The following is a 25,750-nucleotide window of genomic DNA, read 5'->3' on the forward strand; positions in this document are numbered from 1 at the left end:
GTCTGGGGGTGTGCAGAGCTGGTGACCCCTCAGCGTGGTGAACCTGAAATCAGAGGCCAGAGCGAATGGAGCCCTGGAACCTGGCTTCCTGGAAGGTCACGGTATGAGGGTAGAGGTTGGAGACTATGTCTGGGAACCTGTTCCCGTTTTGTGGGAAGGGGCTTCTGCAAGGAGAAGGGAAGCAAGTTGGTGAGGGGAGGCCCAGATGATGGGGAGGTTATTAGAAAGCGAGAGGCCCTGTCACTCTCTACCTCCACTCATAGGACAGCAGTACTCTGCAGCCATCCTTGAGCAGGAGGTAACAACAACAACAAAAAAAAGGCACCCAAAATGTTCCCAGGAATTGGGTGTTGGTTCACCAGGAGGCAGCAGGCCTCAAAGTCATTGGCAGTACTCAAAGCTGGGGGGTGGGTGTTAGTGTTAGGGCTGGAGGGACTCTAACGTGGGAAAGTCACAGCTCTGGCTGGAATCCAGGACACCTGTGTCCAACATCATCACTTTAATGTTCCTTTCTCTCCCCAGCTGATGTGCACTGTCCTCTTCTGGGGGACCCAGGCTACAGGAGACAGCCTATAAAGTGAGGAACAGCCATAGGCCATAGGTCCCATCCAGGTGATGACACAAATGGGAACACCTGGTGCATGGGCACATTTACATCACACAGGTGTACACACAGGACACAGGTACACCCACACCACTTAGGTACACACACACAACATTGGTGCACCTACAAAGAATGCACAGGAACTATACCTGGCACAGATACACCTGCACCACACGGGCACACACACAAACTGCATAGGAGTACACACAGCACACAGGTATGGCCACATCACAATCACACGCAATCACCATAAGGATACCCTGTTTGGCACATGTACACTTACAGGTTCACAGACACACTTGGATCTGGTTGTTGACATGAACTCACGGCCTGCTTCACAGATGTTCTGAGTCATATGCCCCTCACCTTATCACTTGACTCCGTTACCCAGCCTCTCCAGGGAGACCTAGAAAATCAGTAGGCTGACAAGAGGAACAGTGCCACTCAGGAGGACATGGAGGATGGATAGAGATGAACAAATGGGTGCGGCAAATGTGTGTGAGTGAGCAGGAGCCTGCTTGTGTGGAGTCTGTGTGAGACTCTGTTTGTGAGGCTGGATGGGGAGATTGAGCAGGGAGAGTGTGACCGTGAGCATGAGGGAGTCCTTGGAAGACTGTGAGGGGTCTGAGAATGTGTGCCTGTGAATCTGCGTGAGGCTGGGACTGTTCCCTATTTACGTTCCTCAGAAAATTTCATTTTTTCTGTCCAGAAATTTCCTCCCACTGGACATGCTCCCCACTACCTCCTCCTTTTTGGAGAAACTTTTTCCATTTCATACCTCTCCTCAGTAGGCTCTCCACCCTGGTTTCCCCTTCCTTGGCTTCAGCTCTGAGAACCTGAGCAGTCACCAGTTTGGACAAGGAAAGAGGGGGTGGTTATACTGTTACCCTTAGGGGAAGTTTTTCAATGTTCCGCCTTTGGAGGCAATTGAACCATCAGTCTCAAGAGTGGGGGCAGGATTTGGTTCAGGATTAGAGATCAGGGTAAGAAGTCTTTCCGTTTCCTCCAGGTTTCTCATTATCTGCACCTCTTCTCTCTGATCCTAACACCCCTGGACCTGGGAGGAACGGCAAAGATGGGACCCAGTCAGTCCCCCAGGTTCCCTCAGAATAACTACAAGGAACAGTGGACCCATATTTTTCTGCTCCATCCATCCATCCATCCATCCATCCATCCATCCATCCATCCATCCATCCATCCATCCATCCATCCATCCATCCATCCATCCATGTGTCCACCCATCTTTGTCTCTTCATCAGCCCATTCTTCCATTTTCCATATTTCCTTTCATCTATATTTCCACATCTTCATTGCCATTTGTTCATCCATATGTTCAACCATTGTCCATCTATTAATACATCTATTCACTTGTCTACTTATTCATCTATCATTTATGGTAATAATTAATATTCGTTGATACTTAAGTGCTAGGCGCCTTGCTAAATGCTTTAGATTCAGCACCTTGTGACAACTCTATGAAGAAGATTTCTGTGGGCTGTGTTTTTGTTTGTGCGGACCAGTTTCCTATACTCCATTTTATGGTTCTTTTGGGAAACTCCTTTCCTACTGCTTGTGATCTTGGTGGGGCTGCAAACCACAGTGCTGTCATTATAGTACCCCATTTCCCTGGCCACTGCAATAGGTTGAAGAACTGAGTATGTGTCTCAAGCACAGTCAATCAAAGCTTTTAATGAGATTTGATGTTTGGATTCTGGGGGAAAGAGGGAATCTGTTTTAGATTACTAACTATAAAAACTTAGACTTGAGGCTTCCAGTGGCCATATTTCATGCTAGCAGAAGAGTACCTATCTGTGACAGGAGAGAATGACACTCCCACACAAAAAGAATTAGAAGTTTCATTAAGAGATGGAGATAGCATCATTTGAACCCCTTTATCCAGCCAGACTTGGAGCAAATGAAATTTTCTCATCAATGGATCTAATGCTATGATGTGACAAATTTAACTTTTTGCTTAAGCTGCTTTGAGTTGAGTTTCTGTCATTTGCAATTGAAAGAGCCCTAAATAATAATCACTGTGTTATTATCCCCACATTACAGATGAGGAAACTAAGACACAGAAAGGTTAATCTGCCCAAGGTTTCCCAGCTAATAAGTGATTTAACATTGGTATTTGGAGCAAAACTCTGCTATACTACCTATATATATATCCATCCATCCATCCATCCATCCATCCATCCATCCATCCATCCATCCACCCACCCACCCACCCACCCACCCACCCACCCATCCATCCATCCATCCATCCATCCATCCATCCATCCATCCATCCATCCATCCATCCATGTAGTCATCTGTCTATCATTCTATGCTAAGAATCAGAAGGTAATAGGCTTTTTTTTTTTTTTTTTAACTTGCCAACTACAATTCTGAGGGTGGGTTTGGATCAGGGGTTGGCAAACTTCTGTAAAGGCTCAGAGAGTAAATATTTAAGGTTTTGGGAACCATATGGTCTCTGTAGTGACTACTCAGCATTGCAGTTGTAACACAAAAGCAGCCATAGACGGTGTGTAAAAGATCAGGCGTGGCTGTGTTCCATAAAAACTTTTTTTTTTTTAATTACAAAAACAGATGGCAGGCCTGGATCAATGGGGAAAACACATACGTTCTATTGTTGATGGGAACATGAACAAAGAGTGGGAGCATGTATGCCTTGTATTTGCCATTGGTAATGTAATGGAAACAACAAGAGTTTTATATTAAAACCTTTGTTTTTGAATCTGGCTCTATGACCTCAGACAGATGAGGAAACAGGTGACAGTTTCTGCATCTGTAAAATGGGAATAATAGATATCTTGGGAGGTACTACACATTCCTGATGCATAGTGAGTGGGTACTCAGTGAAAGTTAGCTCCATCCCCCTTTCTTATTCATCACCTATCTCATTCACCACCTATCTCATTCACCATAGTATCATGAGGAATTCCTATGTTTTGGGATACAGTGAGGACAGATCAATTTGGCTTGCTGAGTTCAGGGATATAGCTTCTAGTTCAGGGATATAGTCCTAGTCATCTAGTGCTGCTGTAACAGAAATACCACAAGTGGATGGCCTCAACAAATAGTTCATTCCCGCACAGTCCAGCAGACTAGAAGTCCAAATCCAGGGTGTCAGCTCCAGGGGAAGGCCATCTGTCGGCTCTGGAGGAAAGGTCCCTGTCATCGGTCTTCCCCTAGACTAGGAGTCCTTCTGCGTAGGAACCCCAGGCTCAAAAGACTCGCTCTGCTGCCGGTGCTGCTCCGCCACCACCACCACAGTGGTGGTGTGAGGTCCCTCTGCCTCTCTGCTCACTTCTCGCTTTTATATCTTGAAAGAGATTGGCTCAAGACACAATCCAATCTTGTAGATTGAGTCCTGCCTCATTAACATGATTGCCGCTTATCCCACCTCATTAACATCATAGAGGTAGAATTTACAACACATAGGAAAATCTAATGACAAAATTGTGGACAATCCACACAATACTGGGAATCATGGCTTAGCCAAATTGATATGCATATTTTTGGGGGACACAATTCAATCCATGACAACTTCTTAGGATGAACTTCCACATAAGTTATGTAGATTAAGCTCTTGAAGCTCCAAATTTCTCTTTTTAATAGTTCTACCCCAACTCTTATATTCACTGTTCCAAACCTAAAACCCATCTGTTGTTAGGTGCTGTTGAGTTGATTTCGACTCATAGCAACCCCTTGTTAAAGTAGAACTGCCCCATACAGTTTCTAGGCTGTAATCTTCATGGGAGCAGATGGCCAGGCCTTTTCTCCTGTGGAGCCGCTGGGTGGGCTCTAACCACCAGCTTTTGGTTAGCAGCTGAGTACTTTACCGTTGTTATGCCACCAGGGTTCCTTTAAAACCCCTCCGTTGTTGTTGCGTGCCAGGGAATCAATTTCAATTCATAATGACACTTAAAACAGAGTAGAATGGCCACGTAGGAGTTCCTAGGCTGAAATATATATATATGTGTGTGTGTATATATATATATATATTTTTTTTTTTTTCCCTAGGCTGAAATATTTATGGGGGTAGATCACCAGGTTTTTTCTCCTGTGGAATAGCTGGTAGGTTCGAAACACCAACCCTTCAGTTAGCAGCTGAACTCTTAACAATTGTGCCACCAGGGCACAAAACAAAAGGCTCTTCAGTCAACAAGCTCCATTAGAACTAAAAGCAGTTTGGCTACCCTCTTTTATTAAGTCCACTACTCAGGGTATCTATCACCCTCTTTTCCACGTGGCTCTTCAATCTATTTCTTCCAAAATAATACTCTTTTTTTTTTTTTTTTAATTTTTATTGTGCTTTAAATGAAAGTTTACAAACAAATACTCATTTCTGGAGAAGAGATTGTGTTCATGTCTGTTTGTGTGCCTGTGTGCCCACAACTGTGTTTATAATCGTGTGCGTCTGTATGTGCCCTTGTGTCTGTCCTGCGATTATATGCTTGATGTCTGTGGTGTGTCCTTGATGTATCTGAATGATTGCTGTGTGACTGATGATGTGTCTATGTATGTGTGTGTGGGTACAGACATGTGTACGTGGGTGAAGGTGGTGGCACTTGTGTGTTTGTGTGTAGGTGTGTGTAGCTATATACTCTGGCTGCTTGTTCAATCCATTCTTTTGTGGAGCTCAACCTTACAAGGCCAGCAGGGGGCGTTCGGTGTGTAGGAAAAAGAAATGTGGTGCTCCTGGCCTGGGGAAGTCGGGGGCTCTGGCCTGAGCTGGCTGGGCTGTCTTATTCCAGAAAGAAGTTGGAAATGACCAAGAAACCAGATGACTCAGCTCTGGCTTCTGAAAGTCCCTGATCCTGGGAAGGCTTCTTCCCCACCCCACCGCCATCCTTCTCCAAACCCTTTGTTTGGGTTCAGAGGATTCTGGCCTAGCCAGAGGCGCAGAGCTTGGCACTGTAGCCCCAGAGTGTGGGTGGACTATTGCACAGACCTTCCGGAGGACATCAGGGTGGGAAAGTCTTAAGTAATAGTAAATGCCCCCTTCCCTGCCTCCTGCCCTCTGGAGCTTGATGTGACCCCAGCCTCAGCCACACACTGCCTGGGTCTTCTAAACACCCCCTCGCCTTCATCCCCTACAAATTGGACCACTCTGAGCCTCAGCGTCCTGGACCTGGCCTGAGCTGGCTTGGGGAAAACTCAGGAAACAAGAACCCCTAAGCAGAAACAGAAGGTGACCTACGTTGCTGGAACCGGCTTGACGTGAATCATTACATCATTAAAGCTCCATTCAGGGTGATCCTGAAGGACAGTGGAGAGGAAAATTTTCCCAGTGAGCAGAACATCTTATTGTCCTTTTGTCCCTGAAGGGAAGGTTGAGACTGCCGTTTCGCTTGGGCTTTTTGCCACAGGGCGAACAGGAAGTTATATTGGCAAGAGTAGTCAATCCCAACTATCAGCATGTGCTGAGATGAAGGAGCACACCAACTGCTACACAATAAGGGCATGGAGGGGTGTAAAAGCACCAGGCAATTCCTGGGACACCTCTTAGTGATGCCAAGTCCAGTGGTCAAAGTTAATGGAAGACCACTGTAACCTTAATCAGGCAGGACCACCAGAGACTAGTATCTGTTGTGTGTGAAGGTTTGGGTTCCTTCACAGGCATAGAATATCAACCAAGTGAAATGCCAGTTAGAGGTAAAGGGACCCTGGAATGAGTCATAGAGGAAGTGTGTAAACAGAATTTTAAGACTCCTGCTCCTTGATGTGCAATGTCTTATATAATCCCCTCACCTTGAAGGGAGCTGCTTGACCCCTTGACCTGTGAATATGAAGATATATTACTTGTGTAATTAGGTTGCATTATACGGGAAAGATGAAGGTTCCTAATCAGCTGACTTTGAGCTAGTCAAAAGGGAGATTATCCTGGGTGGGCCTGGCCTAATCAGGTAAGCCTTTTTTTTTTAAGTAATTTTTTTTTTTTAATAACTTTTATTAAGCTTCAAGTGAACGTTTACAAATCCAATCAGTCTGTCACAGATAAGTTTACATACATCTCACTCCCTACTCCCACTTGCTCTCCCCCTCTTGAGTCAGCCCTTTCAGTCTCTCCTTTCTTGACAATTTTGCCGGCTTCCCTCTCTCTCTATCCTCCCATCCCCCCTCCAGACAAGAGTTGCCAACACAATCTCAAGTGTCCACCTGATATAATTAGCTCACTCTTCATCAGCGTCTCTCTCCCACCCGCTGACCAGTCTCTTTCATTTCTGATGAGTTGTCTTCGGGGATGGTTCCTGTCCTGTGTCAACTGAAGGTCTGGGGAGCATGGCCGCCGGGATTCCTCCAGTCTCAGTCAGACCATTAAGTTTGGTCTTTTTATGAGAATTTGGGGTCTGTATCCCACTGATCTCCTGCTCCCTCAGGGGTCCTCTGCTGTGCTCCCTGTCAGGGCAGTCATCGATTGTGGCCGGGCACCAACTAGTTCTTCTGGTCTCAGGATGATGTAGGTCTCTGGTTCATGTGGCCCTTTCTGTCTCTTGGGCTCTTAGTTGTCGTGTGGCCTTGGTGTTCTTCATTTTCCTTTGCTCCAGGTGGGTTGAGACCAATTGATGCATCTTAGATGGCCGCTTGTTAGCATTTAAGACCCGAGACGCCACATTTCAAAGTGGGATGCAGAATGATTTCATAATAGAATTATTTTGCCAATTGACTTAGAAGTCCCCGCAAACCGTGTTCCCCAGACCCCCGCACTTCCTCCGGTGACCTTTGAAACATTCATTTTATCCCGGAAACTTCTTTGCTTTTGGTCCAGTCCAATTGAGCTGACCTCCCATGTATTGAGTGTTGTCTTTCCCTTCACCTAAAGCAGTTCTTATCTACTGATTAATCAATAAAAAACCCTCTCCCACCCTCCCTCCCTCCCCACCTCGTAACCACAAAAGTATGTGTTCTTCTCAGGTTTACTATTTCTCAAGATCTTATAATAGTGGTCTTATACAATATTTGTCCTTTTGCCTCTGACTCATTTCGCTCAGCATAATGCCTTCCAGGTTCCTCCATGTTATGAAATGTTTCAGAGATTCGTCACTGTTCTTTATCGATGCGTAGTATTCCATTGTGTGAATATACCACAATTTATTTACCCATTCATCCGTTGATGGACACCGTGGTTGCTTCCAACTTTTTGCTATTGTAAACAGAGCTGCAATAAACATGGGTGTGCATGTATCTGTTTGTATGAAGTCTCTTGTATCTGTAGGGTATATTCCTAGGAGTGGGATTTCTGGGTTGTATGGTAGTTCTATTTCTAACTGTTTAAGATAACGCCAGATAGATTTCCAAAGTGGTTGTACCATTTTACATTCCCACCAGCAGTGTATGAGAGTTCCAATCTCTCCGCAGCCTCTCCAACATTTATTATTTTGTGTTTTTTGGATTAATGCCAGCCTTGCTGGTGTGAGATGGAATCTCATCGTAGTTTTAATTTGCATTTCTCTAATGGCTAATGATCGAGAGCATTTTCTCATGTATCTGTTGGCTGCCTGAATATCTTCTTTAGTGAAATGTGTGTTCATATCCTTTGCCCACTTCTTGATTGGGTTGTTTGTCTTTTTGTGGTTGAGTTTTGACAGAATCGTGTAGATTTTAGAGATCAGGCGCTGGTCGGAGATGTCATAGCTGAAAATTCTTTCCCAGTCTGTAGGTGGTCTTTTTACTCTTTTGGAGAAGTCTTTAGATGAGCATAGGTGTTTGATTTTTAGGAGCTCCCAGTTATCGGGTTTCTCTTCATCATTTTTGGTAATGTTTTGTATTCTGTTTATACCTTGTATTAGGGCTCCTAGGGTTGTCCCAATTTTTTCTTCCATGATCTTTATCGTTTTAGTCTTTATGTTTAGGTCTTTGATCCACTTGGAGTTAGTTTTTGTGCATGGTGTGAGGTATGGGTCCTGTTTCATTTTTTTGCAAAGGGCTATCCAGTTATGCCAGCACCATTTGTTAAAAAGGCTATCTTTTCCCCAGTTAATTGACACTGGACCTTTGTCAAATATCAGCTGCTCATACGTGGATGGATCTATGTCTGGGTTCTCAATTCTGTTCCATTGGTCTATGTGTCTGTTGTTGTACCAATACCAGGCTGTTTTGACTACTGTGGCTGTATAATAGGTTCTGAAGTCAGGTAAGGTGAGGCCTCCCACTTTCTTCTTCTTTTTCAGTAGTGCTTTGCTTATCCGGGGCTTCTTTCCCTTCCATATGAAATTGGTGATTTGTTTCTCTATCCCCTTAAAATATGACATTGGAATTTGGATCGGAAGTGCGTTAAATGTATAGATGGCTTTTGGTAGAATAGACATTTTTACTATGTTAAGTCTTCCTATCCATGAGCAGGGTATGTTTTTCCACTTAAGTATGTCCTTTTGAATTTCTTGTAGTAGAGCTTTGTAGTTTTCTTTGTATAGGTCTTTTATATTCTTGGTAAGATTTATTCCTAAGTATCTTATCTTCTTGGGGGCTACTGTGAATGGTATTGATTTGGTTATTTCCTCTTCGGTGTTCTTTTTGTTGATGTAGAGGAATCCAAGTGATTTTTGTATGTTTATTTTATAACCTGAGACTCTGCCAAACTCTTCTATTAGTTTCAGTAGTTTTCTGGAGGATTCCTTAGGGTTTTCTGTGTATATAATCATGTCATCTGCAAATAGTGATAACTTTACTTCTTCCTTGCCAGTCCGGATACCTTTTATTTCTTTGTCTAGCCTAATTGCCCTGGCTAAGACTTCCAACACGATGTTGAATAAGAGCGGTGATAAAGGGCATCCTTGTCTGGTTCCCGTTCTCAAGGGAAATGCTGTCAGGTTCTCTCCATTTAGAGTGATATTGGCTGTTGGCTTTGCATAGATGCCCTTTATTATGTTGAGGAATTTTCCTTCAATTCCTATTTTGGTAAGAGTTTTTATCATGAATGGGTGTTGGACTTTGTCAAATGCCTTTTCTGCATCAATTGATAAGATCATGTGGTTTTTGTCTTTTGTTTTATTTATGTGATGGATTACATTAATGGTTTTTCTGATATTAAACCAGCCTTGCATACCTGGTATAAATCCCACTTGATCAGGGTGAATTATTTTTTTGATGTGTTGTTGAATTCTATTGGCTAGAATTTTGTTGAGGATTTTTGCATCAATGTTCATGAGGGATATAGGTCTATAATTTTCTTTTTTTGTAATGTCTTTACCTGGTTTTGGTATCAGGGAGATGGTGGCTTCATAGAATGAGTTGGGTAGTATTCCGTCATTTTCTATGCTTTGGAATACCTTTAGTAGTAGTGGTGTTAACTCTTCTCTGAAAGTTTGGTAGAACTCTGCAGTGAAGCCGTCCGGGCCAGGGCTTTTTTTTGTTGGGAGTTTTTTGATTACCGTTTCAATCTCTTTTTTTGTTATGGGTCTATTTAGTTGTTCTACTTCTGAATGTGTTAGTTTAGGTAGGTAGTGTTTTTCCAGGAATTCATCCATTTCTTCTAGGTTTTCAAATTTGTTAGAGTACAATTTTTCATAATAATCTGAAATGATTCTTTTAATTTCATTTGGTTCTGTTGTGATGTGGTCCTTCTCATTTCTTATTCGGGTTATTTGTTTCCTTTCTTGTATTTCTTTAGTCAGTCTAGCCAATGGTTTATCAATTTTGTTAATTTTTTCAAAGAACCAGCTTTTGGCTTTGTTAATTCTTTCAATTGTTTTTCTGTTCTCTAATTCATTTAGTTCAGCTCTAATTTTTATTATTTGTTTTCTTCTGGTGCCTGATGGATTCTTTTGTTGCTCAGTTTCTATTTGTTCAAGTTGTAGGGACAGTTCTCTGCTTTTGGCTCTTTCTTCTTTTTGTATGTGTGCATTTATTGATATAAATTGGCCTCTGAGCACTGCTTTTGCTGTGTCCCAGAGGTTTTGATAGGAAGTATTTTCATTCTCGTTGCTTTCTATGAATTTCCTTATTCCCTCCTTAATGTCTTCTATAACCCAGTCTTTTTTCAGAAGGGTGTTGTTCATTTTCCAAGTATTTGATTTCTTTTCCCTAGTTTTTCTGTTATTGATCTCTAGTTTTATTGCCTTGTGGTCTGAGAAGATGCTTTGTAATATTTCGATGTTTTGGACTCTGCAAAGGTTTGTTTTATGACCTAATATGTGGTCTATTCTAGAGAATGTTCCATGTGCGCTAGAAAAAAAAGTATACTTTGCAGCAGTTGGGTGGAGAGTTCTGTATAAGTCAATGAGGTCAAGTTGGTTGATTGTTGTAATTAGATCTTCCGTGTCTCTGTTGAGCTTCTTACTGGATGTCCTGTCCTTCTCCGAAAGTGGTGTGTTGAAGTCTCCTACTATAATTGTGGAGGTATCTATCTCGCTTTTCAATTCTGTTAAAATTTGATTTATGTATCTTGCAGCCCTGTCATTGGGTGCATAAATATTTAATATGGTTATGTCTTCCTGATCAATTGTCCCTTTTATCATTATATAGTGTCCTTCTTTATCCTTTGTGGTGGATTTAAGTCTAAAGTCTATTTTGTCAGAAATTAATATTGCTACTCCTCTTCTTTTTTGCTTATTGTTTGCTTGATATACTTTTTTCCATCCTTTGAGTTTTAGTTTGTTTGTGTCTCTAAGTCTAAGGTGTGTCTCTTGTAGGCAGCATATAAATGGATCGTGTTTCTTTATCCAGTCTGTGACTCTCTGTCTCTTTATTGGTGCATTTAGTCCATTTACATTCAGGGTAATTATAGATAAATAAGTTTTTAGTGCTGTCATTTTGATGCCTTTTTATGTGTGTTGTTGACAATTTCATTTTTCCACATACTTTTTTGTGCTGAGGCGTTTTTCTTAGTAAATTGTGAGATCCTCATTTTCATAGTGCTTGACTTTATGTTAGTTGAGTCATTACGTTTTTCTTGGTTTTTATCTTGAGTTATAGAGTTGTTATACCTTTTTGTGGTTACCTTATTATTTACCCCTATTTTTCTAAGTAAAAACCTAACTTGTATTGTTCTATATCGCCTTGTATCACTCTTCATAGGGCCGTTCAATGCCTCCTGTATTTAGTCCCTCTTTTTGATTATTGTGATCTTTTACCTATTGACTTCCATGATTCCCTGTTATGTGTATTTTTTTTTTTAGTTAATCTTAATTTGTTTTTGTGATTTCCCTATTTGAGTTGATATCAGGACGTTCTGTTTTGTGACCTTGTGTTGTGCTGATATCTGATATTATTGGTTCTCTGACCAAACAATATCCTTTAGTATTTCTTGTAGCTTTGGTTTGGTTTTTGCAAATTCTCTAAACTTGTGTTTGTCTGTAAATATCTTAATTTCGCCTTCATATTTCAGAGAGAGTTTTGCTGGATATATGATCCTTGGCTGGCAGTTTTTCTCCTTCAGTGTTCTGTGTATGTCGTCCCATTCCCTTCTTGCCTGCATGGTTTCTGCTGAGTAGTCAGAACATATTCTTACTGATTCTCCCTTGAAGGAAACCGTTCTTTTCTCCCTGGCTGCTTTTAAAATTTTCTGTTTATCTTTGGTTTTGGTGAGTTTGATGATAATATGTCTTGGTGTTTTTCTTTTTGTATCAATCTTAAATGGGGTTCGATGAGCATCTTGGATAGATATCCTTTCGTCTTTCATGATGTCAGGGAAGTTTTCTGTCAGGAGTTCTTCAACTATTTTCTCTGTGTTTTCTGACCTCCCTCCCTGTTCTGGGACTCCAATCACCTGCAGGTTATCCTTCTTGATAGAGTCCCACATAATTCTTAGGGTTTCTTCATTTTTTTTAATTCTTTTATCTGATTTTTTTTCAGCTATGTTGGTGTCGATTCCCTGGTCCTCCAGATGTCCCAGTCTGCATTCTAATTGCTCGAGTCTGCTCCTCTGACTTCCTAGTGCGTTGTCTAATTCTGTTATTTTATTGTTAATCTTTTGGATTTCTACATGTTGTCTCTCTATGGATTCTTGCAACTTATTAATTTTTCCACTATGTTCTTGAATAATCTTTTTGAGTTCTTCAACAGTTTTATCAGTGTGTTCCTTGGCTTTTTCTGCAGTTATCCTAATTTCATTTGTGATATCATTAAGCATTCTGTAAATTAGTTTTTTCTATTCTGTATCTGATAATTCCAAGATTGTATCTTCATTTGGGAAAGATTTTGATTCTTTTGTTTGGGGGGTTGGAGAAGCTGTCATGGTCTGCTTCTTTAAGTGGTTTGATATGGATTGTTGTCTCCGAGCCATCACTGAGAAACTAGTTTTTCCAGAAAATCCGCTGCGTCCAGTCCAAATCCCTGCGGGACGGTTCCCTGGCTCGGACACTGCTCTTTCTGCTCCAAGACCAGTCACTGCCTCCCGGGGACTTCTCCTACCGGCTGCGTCCCACGCCGCCGGTGGAACCGGCTGGTCCCCCTCCCGGGGTTAGTTCAGGGGGGTGGAGCCGCTCTCTGTGCTTGTGCCGTACCTGACTGGTACGCTGGCTCCAGGCTCTGGAAACAATCGCTGCTTCCCCGTATTAGTTCGTTCTCCGTCTCTAAATCTGTGTTTGTTGTTCAGGGTTCGTAGATTGCTATGTATGTGATCGATTCACTTGTTTTTCCGTGTCTTTGTTGTAAGAGGGATCCGAGGTAGCGTCTGCCTAGTCCGCCATCTTGGCTCCGCCCCCTTTTTTTAAGTAATTTTTATTGTGCTTTAAGTGAAAGTTTACAAATCAAGTCAGTCTCTCACACAAAAACCCATATACACCTTGCTACACACTCCCAATTACCCTCCCCCTAATGAGACATCCTGCTCTCTCCCTCCACTCTCTCTTTTCGTGTCCTTTTCATCAGCTTCTAACCCCCTCCACCCTCTCATCTCCCCTCCAGGAAGGAGATGCCAACACAGTCTCAAGTTTCCACTTGATCCAAGAAGCTCACTCCTCATCAGCAGCCCTCTCCAACCCATTGTCCAGTCCAATCCGTGTCTGAAGAGTTGGCTTCAGGAATGGTTCCTGTCCTGGGCCAACAGAAGGTCTGGGGGCCATGACCACCAGGGTCCTTCCAGTCTCAGTCAGACCATTAAGTCTGGTCTTATGAGGATTTGGGGTCTGCATCCCACTGCTCTCCTGTGTTGTGTTCCCTGTCAGGGCAGTCATCGGTGGTGGCCGGGCACTATCTAGTTCTTCTGGTCTCAGGCTGATGTAGTCTCTGGTTTATGTGGCCCTTTCTGTCTCTTGGGCTCATAATTACCCTGTGTCTTTGGTGTTCTTCATTCTCCTTTGCTCCAGGTGGTTTGAGACCAATTGATGCATCTTAGATGGCCACTTGCTAGCGTTTAAGACCCCAGACGCCACTCTCCAAAGTGGGATGCAGAATGTTTTCTTAATAGATTTTATTATGCCAATTGACTTAGATGTCCCATGAAACCATGGTCCCCAGACCCCTGCCCCTGCTACGCTGGCCTTCGAAGCATTCAGTTTATTCAGGAAACTTCTTTGCTTTTGGTTTAGTCCAATTGTGCTGACCTCCCCTGTACTGTGTGCCATCTTTCCCTTCACCTAAAGTAGTTCTTATCTACTATCTAATTAGTGAATACCCCTCCCACCCTCCCTCCCTCCCCCATCTCGTAACCACAAAAGAATGTGTTCTTCTCAGTTTAAACTATTTCTCAAGTTCTTATAATAGTGGGCTTATACAATATGTGTCCTTTTGCAACTGACTAATTTCACTCAGCATAAAGCCTTCCAGGTTCCTCCATGTTATGAAATGTTTCACAGATTTCTCGCTGTTCTTTATTGATGCATAGTATTCCATTGTGTGAATATACCATAATTTATTTATCCATTCATCCCATTGATGGGCACCTTGGTTGCTTCCATCTTTTTGGTATTGGAAACAGTGCTGCAATAAACATGGGTGTGCATATATCTGTTCGTGTAAAGGGTCTTATTTCTCTAGGATATATTCCAAGGAGTGGGATTGCTGGATCGTATGGTAGTTCTATGTCTAGCTTTTTAAGGAAGCGCCAAATCGATTTGCAAATTGGTTGTACCATTTGACATTCCCACCAGCAGTGTAGAAGTGTTCCAATCTCTCCACAGCCTCTCCAACATTTATTCTTTTGTGTTTTTTGGATTAATGCCAGCCTTGTTGGAGTGAGATGAAATCTCATTGTAGTTTTGATCTGCATTTCTCTAATAGCTAATGATCGTGAACATTTCCTCATGTATCTGTTAGCTACCTGAATGTCTTCTTTAGTGAAGTGTCTGTTCATATCTTTTGCCCATTTTTTAATTGGGTTATTTGTCTTTTTGCAGTTGAGTTTTTGCAGTATTATGTAGATTTTAGAGATCAGGCGCTGATCAGAAATGTCATAGCTAAAAAGTTTTTCCCAGTCTGCAGGTAGCCTTTTTACTCTTTTGGTGAATCAGGTAAGCCCTTTTTAAAGAGTGTCTAAGATGTAAGATAAGAAGCAGATGATCTCATGTTGGCCTTGAAGAAGCAAACTGCCATGTTGTAGAGAGGCCCATGTAACAGGGAATGTCAGGTGGCCTCTAGCAGCTGAGGACTTCAGTCCTACAACCACGACTATCAACATCAGGGGATTTGAAAGAGAACTCGGAGCCTTAGATGAAATTGCAGCCCTGGCTGACACCTTGAGTTCATCATGGTGAGACCCTGAGGAGAGGACCCAGTCAACCCTTACCTAGACTCATGATCCATGGAAAACGTGAAATGATAAATTTCAATGGTTTTACACTGCTAAATTTGTTATACAGTGATAGAAAACTAATACAGGAAGAAAGTAATAAATGCCAGCTAAGTTTCAGAAGTACTGACTATAGTTTTTACTTGTATTTTCTTCTTTGTTGTGAAATCTGCCTTTTTTTTTTTTTTTTACTTTAACTGATTCCACTTTTCTTTTATCCTCCCTTGTTCCATAGGTTGTTGTGGTGATATTACTACTACTCACCAAAATTCTGGTTCTTTTCTTCTTCCTGGGACTCGCCGCTTGAAGTTAAGCATGGCTGTATAACCTACTTTGGTCAATGAAATGTAAGCAGAAGTGACATATGCCACTTGTGGACAGAGGCATTTAAAAACTGATGTGTGGCCCTCCTTGCTCTCTTCCCTAGCTGAAGTGATTGTAGAAGCATGTGCTGAGATGAAGGAGCACGCCAAAAGATGAAAGTAGCCTGGAATGTTGAGCCAGCACATAGAACACAGGTGCACTAGAAACTAGCCTGGACCCACAGCAGACTTGGTTGGTACTCATGGAGAATAGACTTTGGTTGTGTTAAATCACTCAGATTTGAGTGTTGTTTGTTATTACAGCATAACCTAGCCTATCCTGGCTGATACAGGTTTGTTGGTGGTAGTTACTAGATGTTGTAGAATAGAGAGGTAAGATTGCAACAGAACTAGAGGTAGAATGGACATCCCCCTGAGATCTTGAATTTAGAATTGGATATGGTAATTGCTAATGCTCTCAGTTGGCTCTCTTTGGGGAGGGGTGAATGTTTCTGGTTGTATAAGCAAAGGTGTTATTATGTTAAGTGATGGTTTTAATTTTTAAAGAAGCCTAGGGTTTGTGAAGAAGTATGTATGTTGATGTCAGAAAGCCATAGGGTGGGCTGTAGATATTTATCTTTTTTTTCTCCCACTGCCTATAACCTCAACCCCTTTCTGCATTTGAGCAATTTCCTATTATATTAGTTTGGTCACTGGTAGAACTTCTCTTTTATCATAGAATTTCCAAAAGACACTGTCTTAGTTATCTAGTGTTGCCATAAAAGAAATACCAAAAGTGGGTGTCTTTAACAAACAGAAATTTATTTTTAGGAGTTTAGGAAGCTACAAGTCTAAATTCAGGGTGCCAGCTCTAGGGGAAGACTTTCTGTCGGCTCTGGAGGAAGGTCCTTGTCTCTTTGAGCTTCTGCTAGCTTGCTTGCTTGTTTAATCTCTTATATCTCAAAAGAGATTGACTCCAGAAACACTGTACACTAATCCTGCCTCATTATCATAACAAAGACAACCCGTTCCCAAATGGGATTATAATCACAGGCATACAGGTTAGGATTAAAACACATATTTTTGGGAGACGCAATTCAATCCATAACAGTCACATACTAATTTTCCCAGCCCCCTTTGCAGCTAGGATGTGGGCACATGACCTAGGTTCAGGCAATCAAAAGCACCTTCCAAGGACTGTGACTAGAACACTAGTAGTGATGCAAAGGAGCAGGGTTAGTGTGCAATCATTTTTGTGGTGGAAGTGATGTCCATTTTCGAGTGGCAGCTATAGCTGTGATTTCAGAGGTGGCATCTGGTAGGCTACTACCTAACATTTGTGGGTCTTGAGGCTACAGTATAAATGGAGGACCACATACTATGTACCTAAGTATTTAAAAGTTATAAATCAGACTAACAAATTATCAAATAAAAATGTCTATCTTCCTACCTTGCAAAATATACTTTCAAAACAACTCGAAGACCAGGTTCAAATTTAGAATTCTTGGATCCTTCAGTGTTCCATGCTGGAATGAGGTGGTAATGGGAGAGCTAAGCTCCATCTCTTTACCTTCCCTGCTTCTCTTCTCACCCCTCCTCTTCCTACCCTCACCTCTATCCTGCATCATGAGGGGCCTCATTTGCATGAGTGTCACTGCTCCCATACATACAAGGTCTTTCCACATCCCCTGCAAACAGTTACTTCTTGGCCACCCTCTCGTCCTAGTAGTGTGCACATCAGTGATGTAGTCCATCCTAGGAAGGAGAGATCTGGGGAAGAGGTGAGCTCTGCTGCATGGACCCTGGAAGCTGCTGGGGCCACTTGGGCAGGTAATTCTCTGGTTTCCAGTTCCTGAAATGTGGTTTTGAAGGAGAAAGCATTAGCTCCAGATGGGCATGCCCCTTTGGCCTTGACTTTCTGTCCTATGTCCAGTGATATGACTGGAGGAAGGCCAGAGCAGTGCCCTATAAAACGAAGAGCACAGGACATGGGCCCCAGTTGTCTAGGGGGTCAGTACTGTAATTGTCTTCAGAATGCCAGCTCAATGAAGTCCAAGATCGTATCTGTCTTGTTCTTTATTATATCACCAGCAACTAGAACAGTGCCTGGCATGAGTAAAGGTTCTGTGTTCTGGATAGTGATGGGGCATCCCTTTAGACATAAAAGGTCTTGACAGGGCTGGGGCACATGCGATGACAGCCCTGAATCTACTGGGGGCCCTACAGCAATGGATACCCTGACACTCAGGGCTGCCTGGCCAGGAGGTACCATTTACATAGATTATAGTGAAATGGTGCCTCCTGGAGTTGTGCAGTGCTGTTGTCCTGCTTGACAGGCTTATGTGTTCTTGGCAGTGATAATATTTCCTGAGAGGAATGAAATGGTGGCCTGATAGTAATGGAGGAACCTTGTCATTAATGGTGGTCTTGTCAGCTATGGGGACACCAAGAGATATGGGATGTCCTGTCAGGGATGGGGAAGCACTGGTGGCATAGTGGTTAAGAGCTACAGCTGTTAACCAAAATATCGGGAGTTCAAATCTACCAGGTACCCCTTGGAAACTCTATGGGACAGTTCTACTCTGTCCTAAAGGGTCTGCATATGAGTTGGAATTGACTGAATGGCAACAGGTTTAACGGGTCAGAGATGGAGGTTCCTGAATTGATGGAGGGCTTTACACTGTTGGGGACCTGGTAGGAAGGGGCAGCTTCCTCTTAGTAGTGAATCTTTGAAATGATGGCCTGACAGGTGTGGGGTCAACACAGTGATTGGGGTTTTAATGGTGATGGACTTAGATCTCCAGGGACAGTGATTCTGAGATCCAGAGCCCTGGGAGATGCCATAGAAGCTGCTGTAGTTAAAATTTTCCCTCTTCTGCTGGGTCGAGGGGCCTCTGGGCCCACCTCAGAGCCCAAGGTGGGCTGGCACCCCAGACCCAAGTCTTTTCATGTCTTCTTGCCTCTCCACGGGAGCCATTGGGAAGAACCAGGAGCCCTAGGACCAGAAGCGAGGCAGGAAGTTCTGACTCCCTGCTCCACCCCTGGCCCCTCAGGAGACCCAAGTGCCCCTTAGAAGCAAACACTTCAGGGGTCTGATCCAGCCCCAGCCATCCCAAATGTTCTGCCCTTCACAGGTTGTGGCCAGGTGGGCTCAGTAGCCCTCAGACACTGGTGAGTTAGAAGCATGGCTTGCCCGTTCCCGAAGCTCTGCCCACGGGGCCCCAAGCCTCGCCGCTACCCTCCAGATCCCCAGCCCTGCCCTCCATTCCTCCTTTTCTTACTTCATCTGCACGTCCTGGCCTCTGATACTCTGCTGGGTATGGGGCTACAGTGGGCATAAGTGTAGCCTGGTTCCTTTTACCCCTCTACTGCTGTGAACACTGAGACTTAGCAGACCCAGCTCCCACTTCCCCTTTGACATTCTGGGGAAGGCAAGTCCCCTTCTGCTGGAGAGGCCCTCCAGGGGGCATCTCTGCATCCAGGATCAAGTGCCTGGGTTCCTCCTGAGGCTTCCAGCTTCCGCTCTCATTTCCCCCCAGCTCTTGCAGTCAAGCCAAGCCTTTCCAGCCCAACTAGACATCCCAGCCCCCAGTCCTCAGTCTGAGTGCTTCTGTCAGGCTGACTTAGGCAGCAGTCCCAACTTTGCTAGTTACTTCGATTTTTTAGTTGAGTGGACTTGGGAGGTCTTCCTGTCTGTGCCTCAATTACCTCATACATAAAATGGGACTAATGATACCACCTCATAGGGCTCATGATGGAATGATATAATGCAAATAAAGGACTCAGCTTAGAGCCTGACACATGGTCGGTACCCCAAAGTAATGGTTCTTCCTATTCCCTGGGGACCACCTTTTCAGACCTGGCCCTGCTGTGTTGTTCTCCATTTTTCCTTACGGGGTGGGTCAACTCACAAAGGTGGTATGCATAGTGGTTAAGGGTACAGACTCAAGCCAAGCTGCCCAGGCAGGAACCCCAGCTCTGCCATTTCACTAGCTGCTAGCCTTGGGTAAGTTACTTAACCTCTACACTACAGTTTCCTCACCTGCAACCTAAGAATGACAATAGTGCTTAAAGCAGTGCTCAGCACACAGTAACCACTAGTAGTGGGTGAATTAGCTAGTACTACAGAGCCATGGTCTTCCATGTGGACAAAATCTCGAGGGTCATCTAAGAAGTTCTCTGGCTAGAGAAGTGTCTTTATTTCTACAGAGGGGATCTTGGAGGAAGCTCCCCACTGGGGAGCTCAGCTCCTTTGTGAGACTGTTATTTCCAGGAGTTTCCTGCGGATACTGAGTTTTCCGGAAGCCAGAAGAAGGGGGTGGCATGGGGTGGGGGCTTACCGAGAAGTCGAACATGAAATGATCAAAACATGATCAAAACCGTATGGGGCTGTCTCTGACCAGATGCTTCTACCCATGCTACAGAACAGTGATTGCAGAGACAGCCCCACGAGGTCTTGAGAACTGGATGTGCTCCAGGTATGGGGAGCGGGGGATAGGGCATAGTGAGAAAGGACCACGTTCAATTCCATTTTTTGTTCATCAAGTGTGTGCTAGTGTTTGTTTGGGGCCGGGCCCTGTGCAAAGCAATCTTAGCAATGGCTCAATCCTTTCCCCAGGAGCTCTCTCATTAGACAGTTAGGACAGGGGTCTTTTTTGTCCACCACATAGGTGGACAAAAAGGCTAGGGGATCTCTGGGGGAGAGCCCTTAGGGGGATATTGCCAGCTGCTGGGGCCACAGGCCTTCAGGGTATGCCAGTGTCACTTAGTTGCAGTCTTTGAACCTGTAGCAGGCATCATGTGCCCTAGAAAGGAAGGTGTTTCCTCTATAGGCAGTAGGCAAGACCACTGCATCCTGGCCATGGAATCAGGAGTCCATGCTGCTCCTCAGAGAGCTGGCCGCCTCATCGTTGTCAGAGATAGGCATGTAGGCTTCCAGCTTGCCGGAACCCAGCATAAATAAACACGCAACCCTTGTCAGTGAATCATAGTGAAACACAAAGCAGATGTTGGTTAGATGGAGTTACAGCCCTGAGAATGTTTGACTGGGACATGACAAGCCTCAGATTGCTGGGCTAAGCCCCATAAAATAGGAACCAGTGCCCAGGAGGGGTTGATATGGCTGGGGGTGGGGGATGGGTAGGAACAGTGCGTGGAAAAAGAGGAAGGGAGAAAGCCAGAAGGGACGGTACTGACTGGAGGAGTGAGGAATGTTGCATGCCTGCTCCCTGAGAGGCTCTGGAGTCTACCCCTCAGTTTGCCTCCAAACTCTTCATCCCCTGAGCCCCCAGGATCAAGCAGGGGATGGTTTGGTCCAAGACACTTCACAAGCTGCTAGAATTCTTCTCCTTCCTAAGTCTCACTTTGGAAACCCTGGTGGCATAGTGGTTAAGCACTACAGCTGCTAACCAAGAGGTCAGCAGTTCAAATCCACCAGTCGCTCCTTGGAAGCTCTATGGGGCAGTTCTACTCTGTCCTGTAGGGTCACTATGAGTCGGAATCGATGGCAGTGGGTTTGGTTTTTGGGTAAGTCTCACTTTACACTTTGTTCCCAGAGAGTGTCCCCTGAGTAAATAGGGAATTTCTGAATGTGCATAACTTTGGGGGAGCCTAAGTGAATCCTGGAGGTTTAGCCTGAGACCCAAAGATTCAGGAGCCAAGATTTTGTTTGGAAGCACTCTTAAAAATCAAGCCCTGCCTGGATCTGACAAATGGAGAAACCAAGTTTGGGAAGTGGGGAAGGAACTTGCCCAGAGTCACACAGTGTGGTGGGAAGACAGGATTTTGGGACTCTGGCCCAGGCATTGAGCACAGACTTCTTCTTGTAGTTCCCAGTGTCAGTATTTGGGAGGTAGTGTTCAGTGGCCTGTGTCCTGGTAGCACCTTCCTCAGGGCTCCCACCCTCAGCCCCCTTTCTCCGTGTCTTCTCCTGAGGGTCCAGAGGGAGGGTTTTTGTCTGCTTCTGTGGTACACTGACTGCCTCTTGGCTCCACTGTGAACTAAGAAGGATTTGAGGCAATGTGCCCCTCTCATACCTGTGATTGTCCTCTGCCTACTGGGGTGCAGGGCATAGGATCCAAAGAGGATTCATAACTGGGAGCTCTGGGACTCCATGGCTGGCTGGCTAGATGGATGGATGAATGAATAGATGTGAGGGTGGGTGGGTGGATGAATGGATGAATGGATGAATGGATGGAGGGAGGGCTAATGGATGCAGGATCAGCTAGATGGATGCATGCATGAATGGCTGGGTATTTTCTTCTAGGCAGCAGAGCCAAACTTTTGAGCCATGGCAGCAGTTCTTGAGAACTATGCCCATCCCCCTCACCCCCTGTGACTCTGAGACCTGGGATACTCCGGGCTTTGAACACTTCCATTTGTGAGGAGAGGGGAGGAAGAGGCTGCTATGCTCTCAACCCAGGGAGAAGAGGCTGATACAACCCCTTCACCACTATTCCCCTTTAGGGCCTGCCCAGGCCTGGTTTTGTTGTCAGCTGGTTTGTATGTCCTATAATGATGACCCCTCTTTCGGCAGGATGCTCAGTCTGGCCTCCTAGTCTCCATCTGACCCCAGTGGCACAGGTTTGCCTTTCCTGGCTGGACAGGCCTTTAGAGGCCATAGTCTGGAGGCCATCCAGCTTCCCCAGGAAAAATGAACTTGCTCCTCACAGAGCAACCCTATGGGATGCTCCAGGTGTCACAGGGTTTTCCTCATTCAGAGCGGAGACTCCTTCCCTGACTCTTCTGGTCTCAGTGTTGCCTCTGGGTCCTCAAGCCCATGTGGGCTGCAGGGATGAGGGTGGGGCTCCTCCATGGTGAACCACCTCTCTCCCCTGGCTGCTTCTTCTTCCTCCCTGTGGCCCCTCTCCCATCTCTGGCCTCTGGCTCCCAGTTCAGTCTGTCAGTGTCCCTGAGAGGTGTGACCCCCGGATTGCCCAGGTGGGGCTGGACCTTGCTCAGGCTAACTGAGGGAGAGAAGACGGCTGGCCTGGAGGTCAGATTCTGTATGGACAGACGGATCCTCACCCATGACAGCTGAGCCTTTCCTCACATACTTATTAATTTACTAAAAATTATTTATCGAGCTACTGCCATGTGCCAGGCAATATGCTGGACACCAGGAAGACAGCAGAAACTAAAACAGACGTGATCCTTGTCTTCTAGAAAGACTGAAGAGAATTGTAACTCAGTGTAATGAATGCCCTGAGAGAGAGGGGCAGGGGGTCTTGGGAGGCTACCTAACTCAGTCTAGTTCAGAGGAGACTTCCTGGGGGACAGATGAGGCATCCAGCTCCAGATGGGGAGCCAGGGGATAGAAGAGAGAGAGGATTGTTCCAGACAGAAACAATGGCGTGGGTGAATGGGTACTTTCCCCTGAGCCAGTAGAGGTGGGTCTTCTGCTTAGCCATGGGAACTAGTTCCTTACAGCTCCCTTCCCCCTAGTGATACCTGATCCCTGAGACACCTGGATGCTTGAACACCTGCGTTGGAGAGCAAAGACTGATGAGAGACTTGGTCCATTCAGGAAACAGACACAATTTTAGTGTTGCTGAGCCCTGGAGGATGGTAGGGAGAGACATGAGACAAGGCCCTGATGGTGGGGGCTGATCCTGAGAACATCGGGCTGTTAGGTGGAGGTCTATCAGGAGACTGTTCAGGCTTCAGGGTGGAAAATAGATCAACCATTTCATTTTTCCCTTTCCTATACCTGCCATCCTGGACAGAGAGCAGACAGCAGACAAATGTGTGGGTACCCGTTGGGCTTTATTGGAAACAATGCAGTCCGGGCATGAAGCCTGTGTTCCAGCCACACTCACTCTCTTGCACACATTCACACTCACATTGGCAATCCAGGCCCCACCCTGGCTGGGTCAGGCCTGGTGCAGAGGAGCTGGAGGCCTGGTCCTCCCTCTGACCGTTGGTTCCCCAGGACGCAGGGCTCCCAGTAGCCTGAAACGGGCTAAATGCGGTGGTTCTTGCTCTGGGGGAGGAAGGAGAAGCAGGGTCATGGGCTGGAGTTTTGGATGGGGACTTGGAGGAGGCAGGGCTGTGGAGGAGGGAGGGCCAGGCTTGCCTTGGGAGTGATCTTCTGCAGTCTCCGGATGATGCGGCCCACCCAGGGCTGGTCTGGGGGTGCACAGAGCTGGTGACCCCTCATTGTGGTGAACCTAGAATCAGAGGCCAGAAAGAATGGAGCTCTGGAACCCAGCTCCCTGGAAGACCCTAGTATGAGGGGAAGAGGCTGGGGACCATGTCTGGGAACCTGTTTCAGGGGCTTCATTGAAGGAGCTGAGCTTGGCAAGGAGAAGAGAGTTAAGAACGTAGTGGTATCACCAGGAGCTGATAGAAGAGAGGCTAGGCTAGACACCCCTGCACCCCCCGCAACTCACACCACAGCAGGCACCCTGCAGCCATCCTTGAGGAGGAGGTAGTGAAAGGCTCGCACAATGTTCCCAGGGATGGGGCGCTGGGTCACAGACAGGCAACAATCTTCAGCATCGTTGGCACCACCCAGAGCTGGAGGGTGGGGATAGGGAAAAAGGTGGTGTCAGGACATAGGGACCCTGAGGAGGGGAGCCCATAACCCTAACTGGGATTAAGGACACCTGTGTGTGTGGGTGTGCACAACTAGACCTGATATTCAGCCGGTGTGCACCAACATGGCCCTACTGGTTGCTAAATATATTCAAATATGTCTAAACTGGTTGTTAAATAACCATTGTCCTGAGCCCCCACAAATGCCTTCCTGCTGCTCTGATCACCCTGTCCCAGGACCTCTTAACATCATACAACCCAGCAAGCAAAGAGTTAATGCTGGTCACAGCCAGAGACCCCTAAGACCCTTTCTCTCTAGAAGACTGGTGTTGAGGCCCTATGAATTGCTAATATTTTGACTATCAGCCCTGCTTTAGTGTCTCCATTCTCCCCACCTTAAGAATTATACACTGCTGTCTCCTGCCTAGGAAACAGAGGCAGCAGGAAATAGGGCCTGCCCAGGGAAATACTAAGAGATAGATGCCTAAGAGACAGACACATAATGGCATTCTGAGGCCCAGGTACCCCCACACTGCACAGGCACATACCCAGGGCATGGGGCCCTCCAGGTTCACCGAAACAAGTAGACCCTCACAGGCAGTGTCAAGCAGTCTGAGACCTGGACATTGCACCTCCCTCAGGCTCCCACCCTAGCCCTCCCCTCAGCCTTACCAGGGGAGGTCCAGAGAACCAGCAAGCTGAGGGCCAGTAGTGAGGCTGTGCAGGGTGCCATGGAGGATGGACAGAGGCAGACTGACAACAAGCAGGTGAGTGGGAGTGAAGCTCTGGCGTGTGCAGGAGTCTTGTGAGGCAGAGGCTTAGCTAGGAGTGTGAAGGAGCAGTGGGAAGGGGAATGTGAGCGGGTTTGGAAGAGTGTGAGTGGAAGCCTGTGTGAGGCTGCGGCTGCCTCCTATTTATGGTCCCAGAAGCTTTCACTTTCTCTGTCCAGAAATTCCCCTCTGTGTCCCATTCCGTGGATCCCCCATGCCCCCCTCTTTCTGGTGAAACCTGACCCAGCTTCCCCCATCCTCTGCCTTCCTTGGCTCAGCTCTGACAACGGAGGAAGCAGCCTGTAGTCTGGCCATGACAAGGAGCCTGGCTCTGTCAGCTTTGGAGGGAGGGTCTGCACTAGCTTCTCCTTAGTGGCATTTGCATGATGAAGCCTAGGACTGGGGCTCAGAAGTGATGGTCAGGGTTGGGGGGCAGGAGTGAGGAGTTGTACCCCCTTCACTAGGTTTGTCCCTCATCCCACCTCTCTCTTCTGTGATTCTAAGCCCCCTGGTGGTGGTGGCAGTGAAGAAGGCTCCCTGGTACCCTAAGAACCACCATGAGAGCCTGGGGTAGCCTCCCCAGGTCATCACAGTGCCTGCCCACTTGCCATCTTGGAACCAGTCCCTCCACTGGGACAAGCAGAGCTGAGAGGGGAGGTTCCTTGGGAGAAGATCCAGAATTCTTACCCCACATCTTAACACTCTAGAACTTCATCCTCCTGGCTCAGTGAGCACTGCCCCTTCCCCTATTTGCCATTTTCCCATGTTTAAAAAAAAAAAAAAAAATTTTTTTTTTTTTTTTTTTTTTTTAAGACCTGGTCAGAGGAAGAGCTGAAGGGAGCCTGACCTGGAAGAGCCCCCTTCA

General features: G+C 45.5%; 1 protein-coding gene across 1 annotated transcript; it reads right to left on the bottom strand.

Moving 5' to 3' along the window:
* Positions 1-23,330: 23,330 nt before the first annotated feature.
* On the bottom strand, positions 23,331-25,014 carry CCL19 (C-C motif chemokine ligand 19). Its single transcript, XM_049895934.1, has 4 exons — positions 24,788-25,014; positions 23,971-24,097; positions 23,655-23,748; positions 23,331-23,561 (listed from the first exon to the last, which is right to left on the bottom strand). The coding sequence occupies exons 1-4, from the start codon at positions 24,846-24,848 to the stop codon at positions 23,541-23,543; spliced, it is 303 nt and encodes a 100-aa protein (XP_049751891.1). The 5' UTR covers positions 24,849-25,014; the 3' UTR covers positions 23,331-23,540.
* Positions 25,015-25,750: the final 736 nt, after the last annotated feature.

Source organism: Elephas maximus, chromosome 9, assembly GCF_024166365.1.
Source record: "Elephas maximus indicus isolate mEleMax1 chromosome 9, mEleMax1 primary haplotype, whole genome shotgun sequence".
NCBI classification, from domain to species: Eukaryota; Metazoa; Chordata; class Mammalia; order Proboscidea; family Elephantidae; genus Elephas; species Elephas maximus.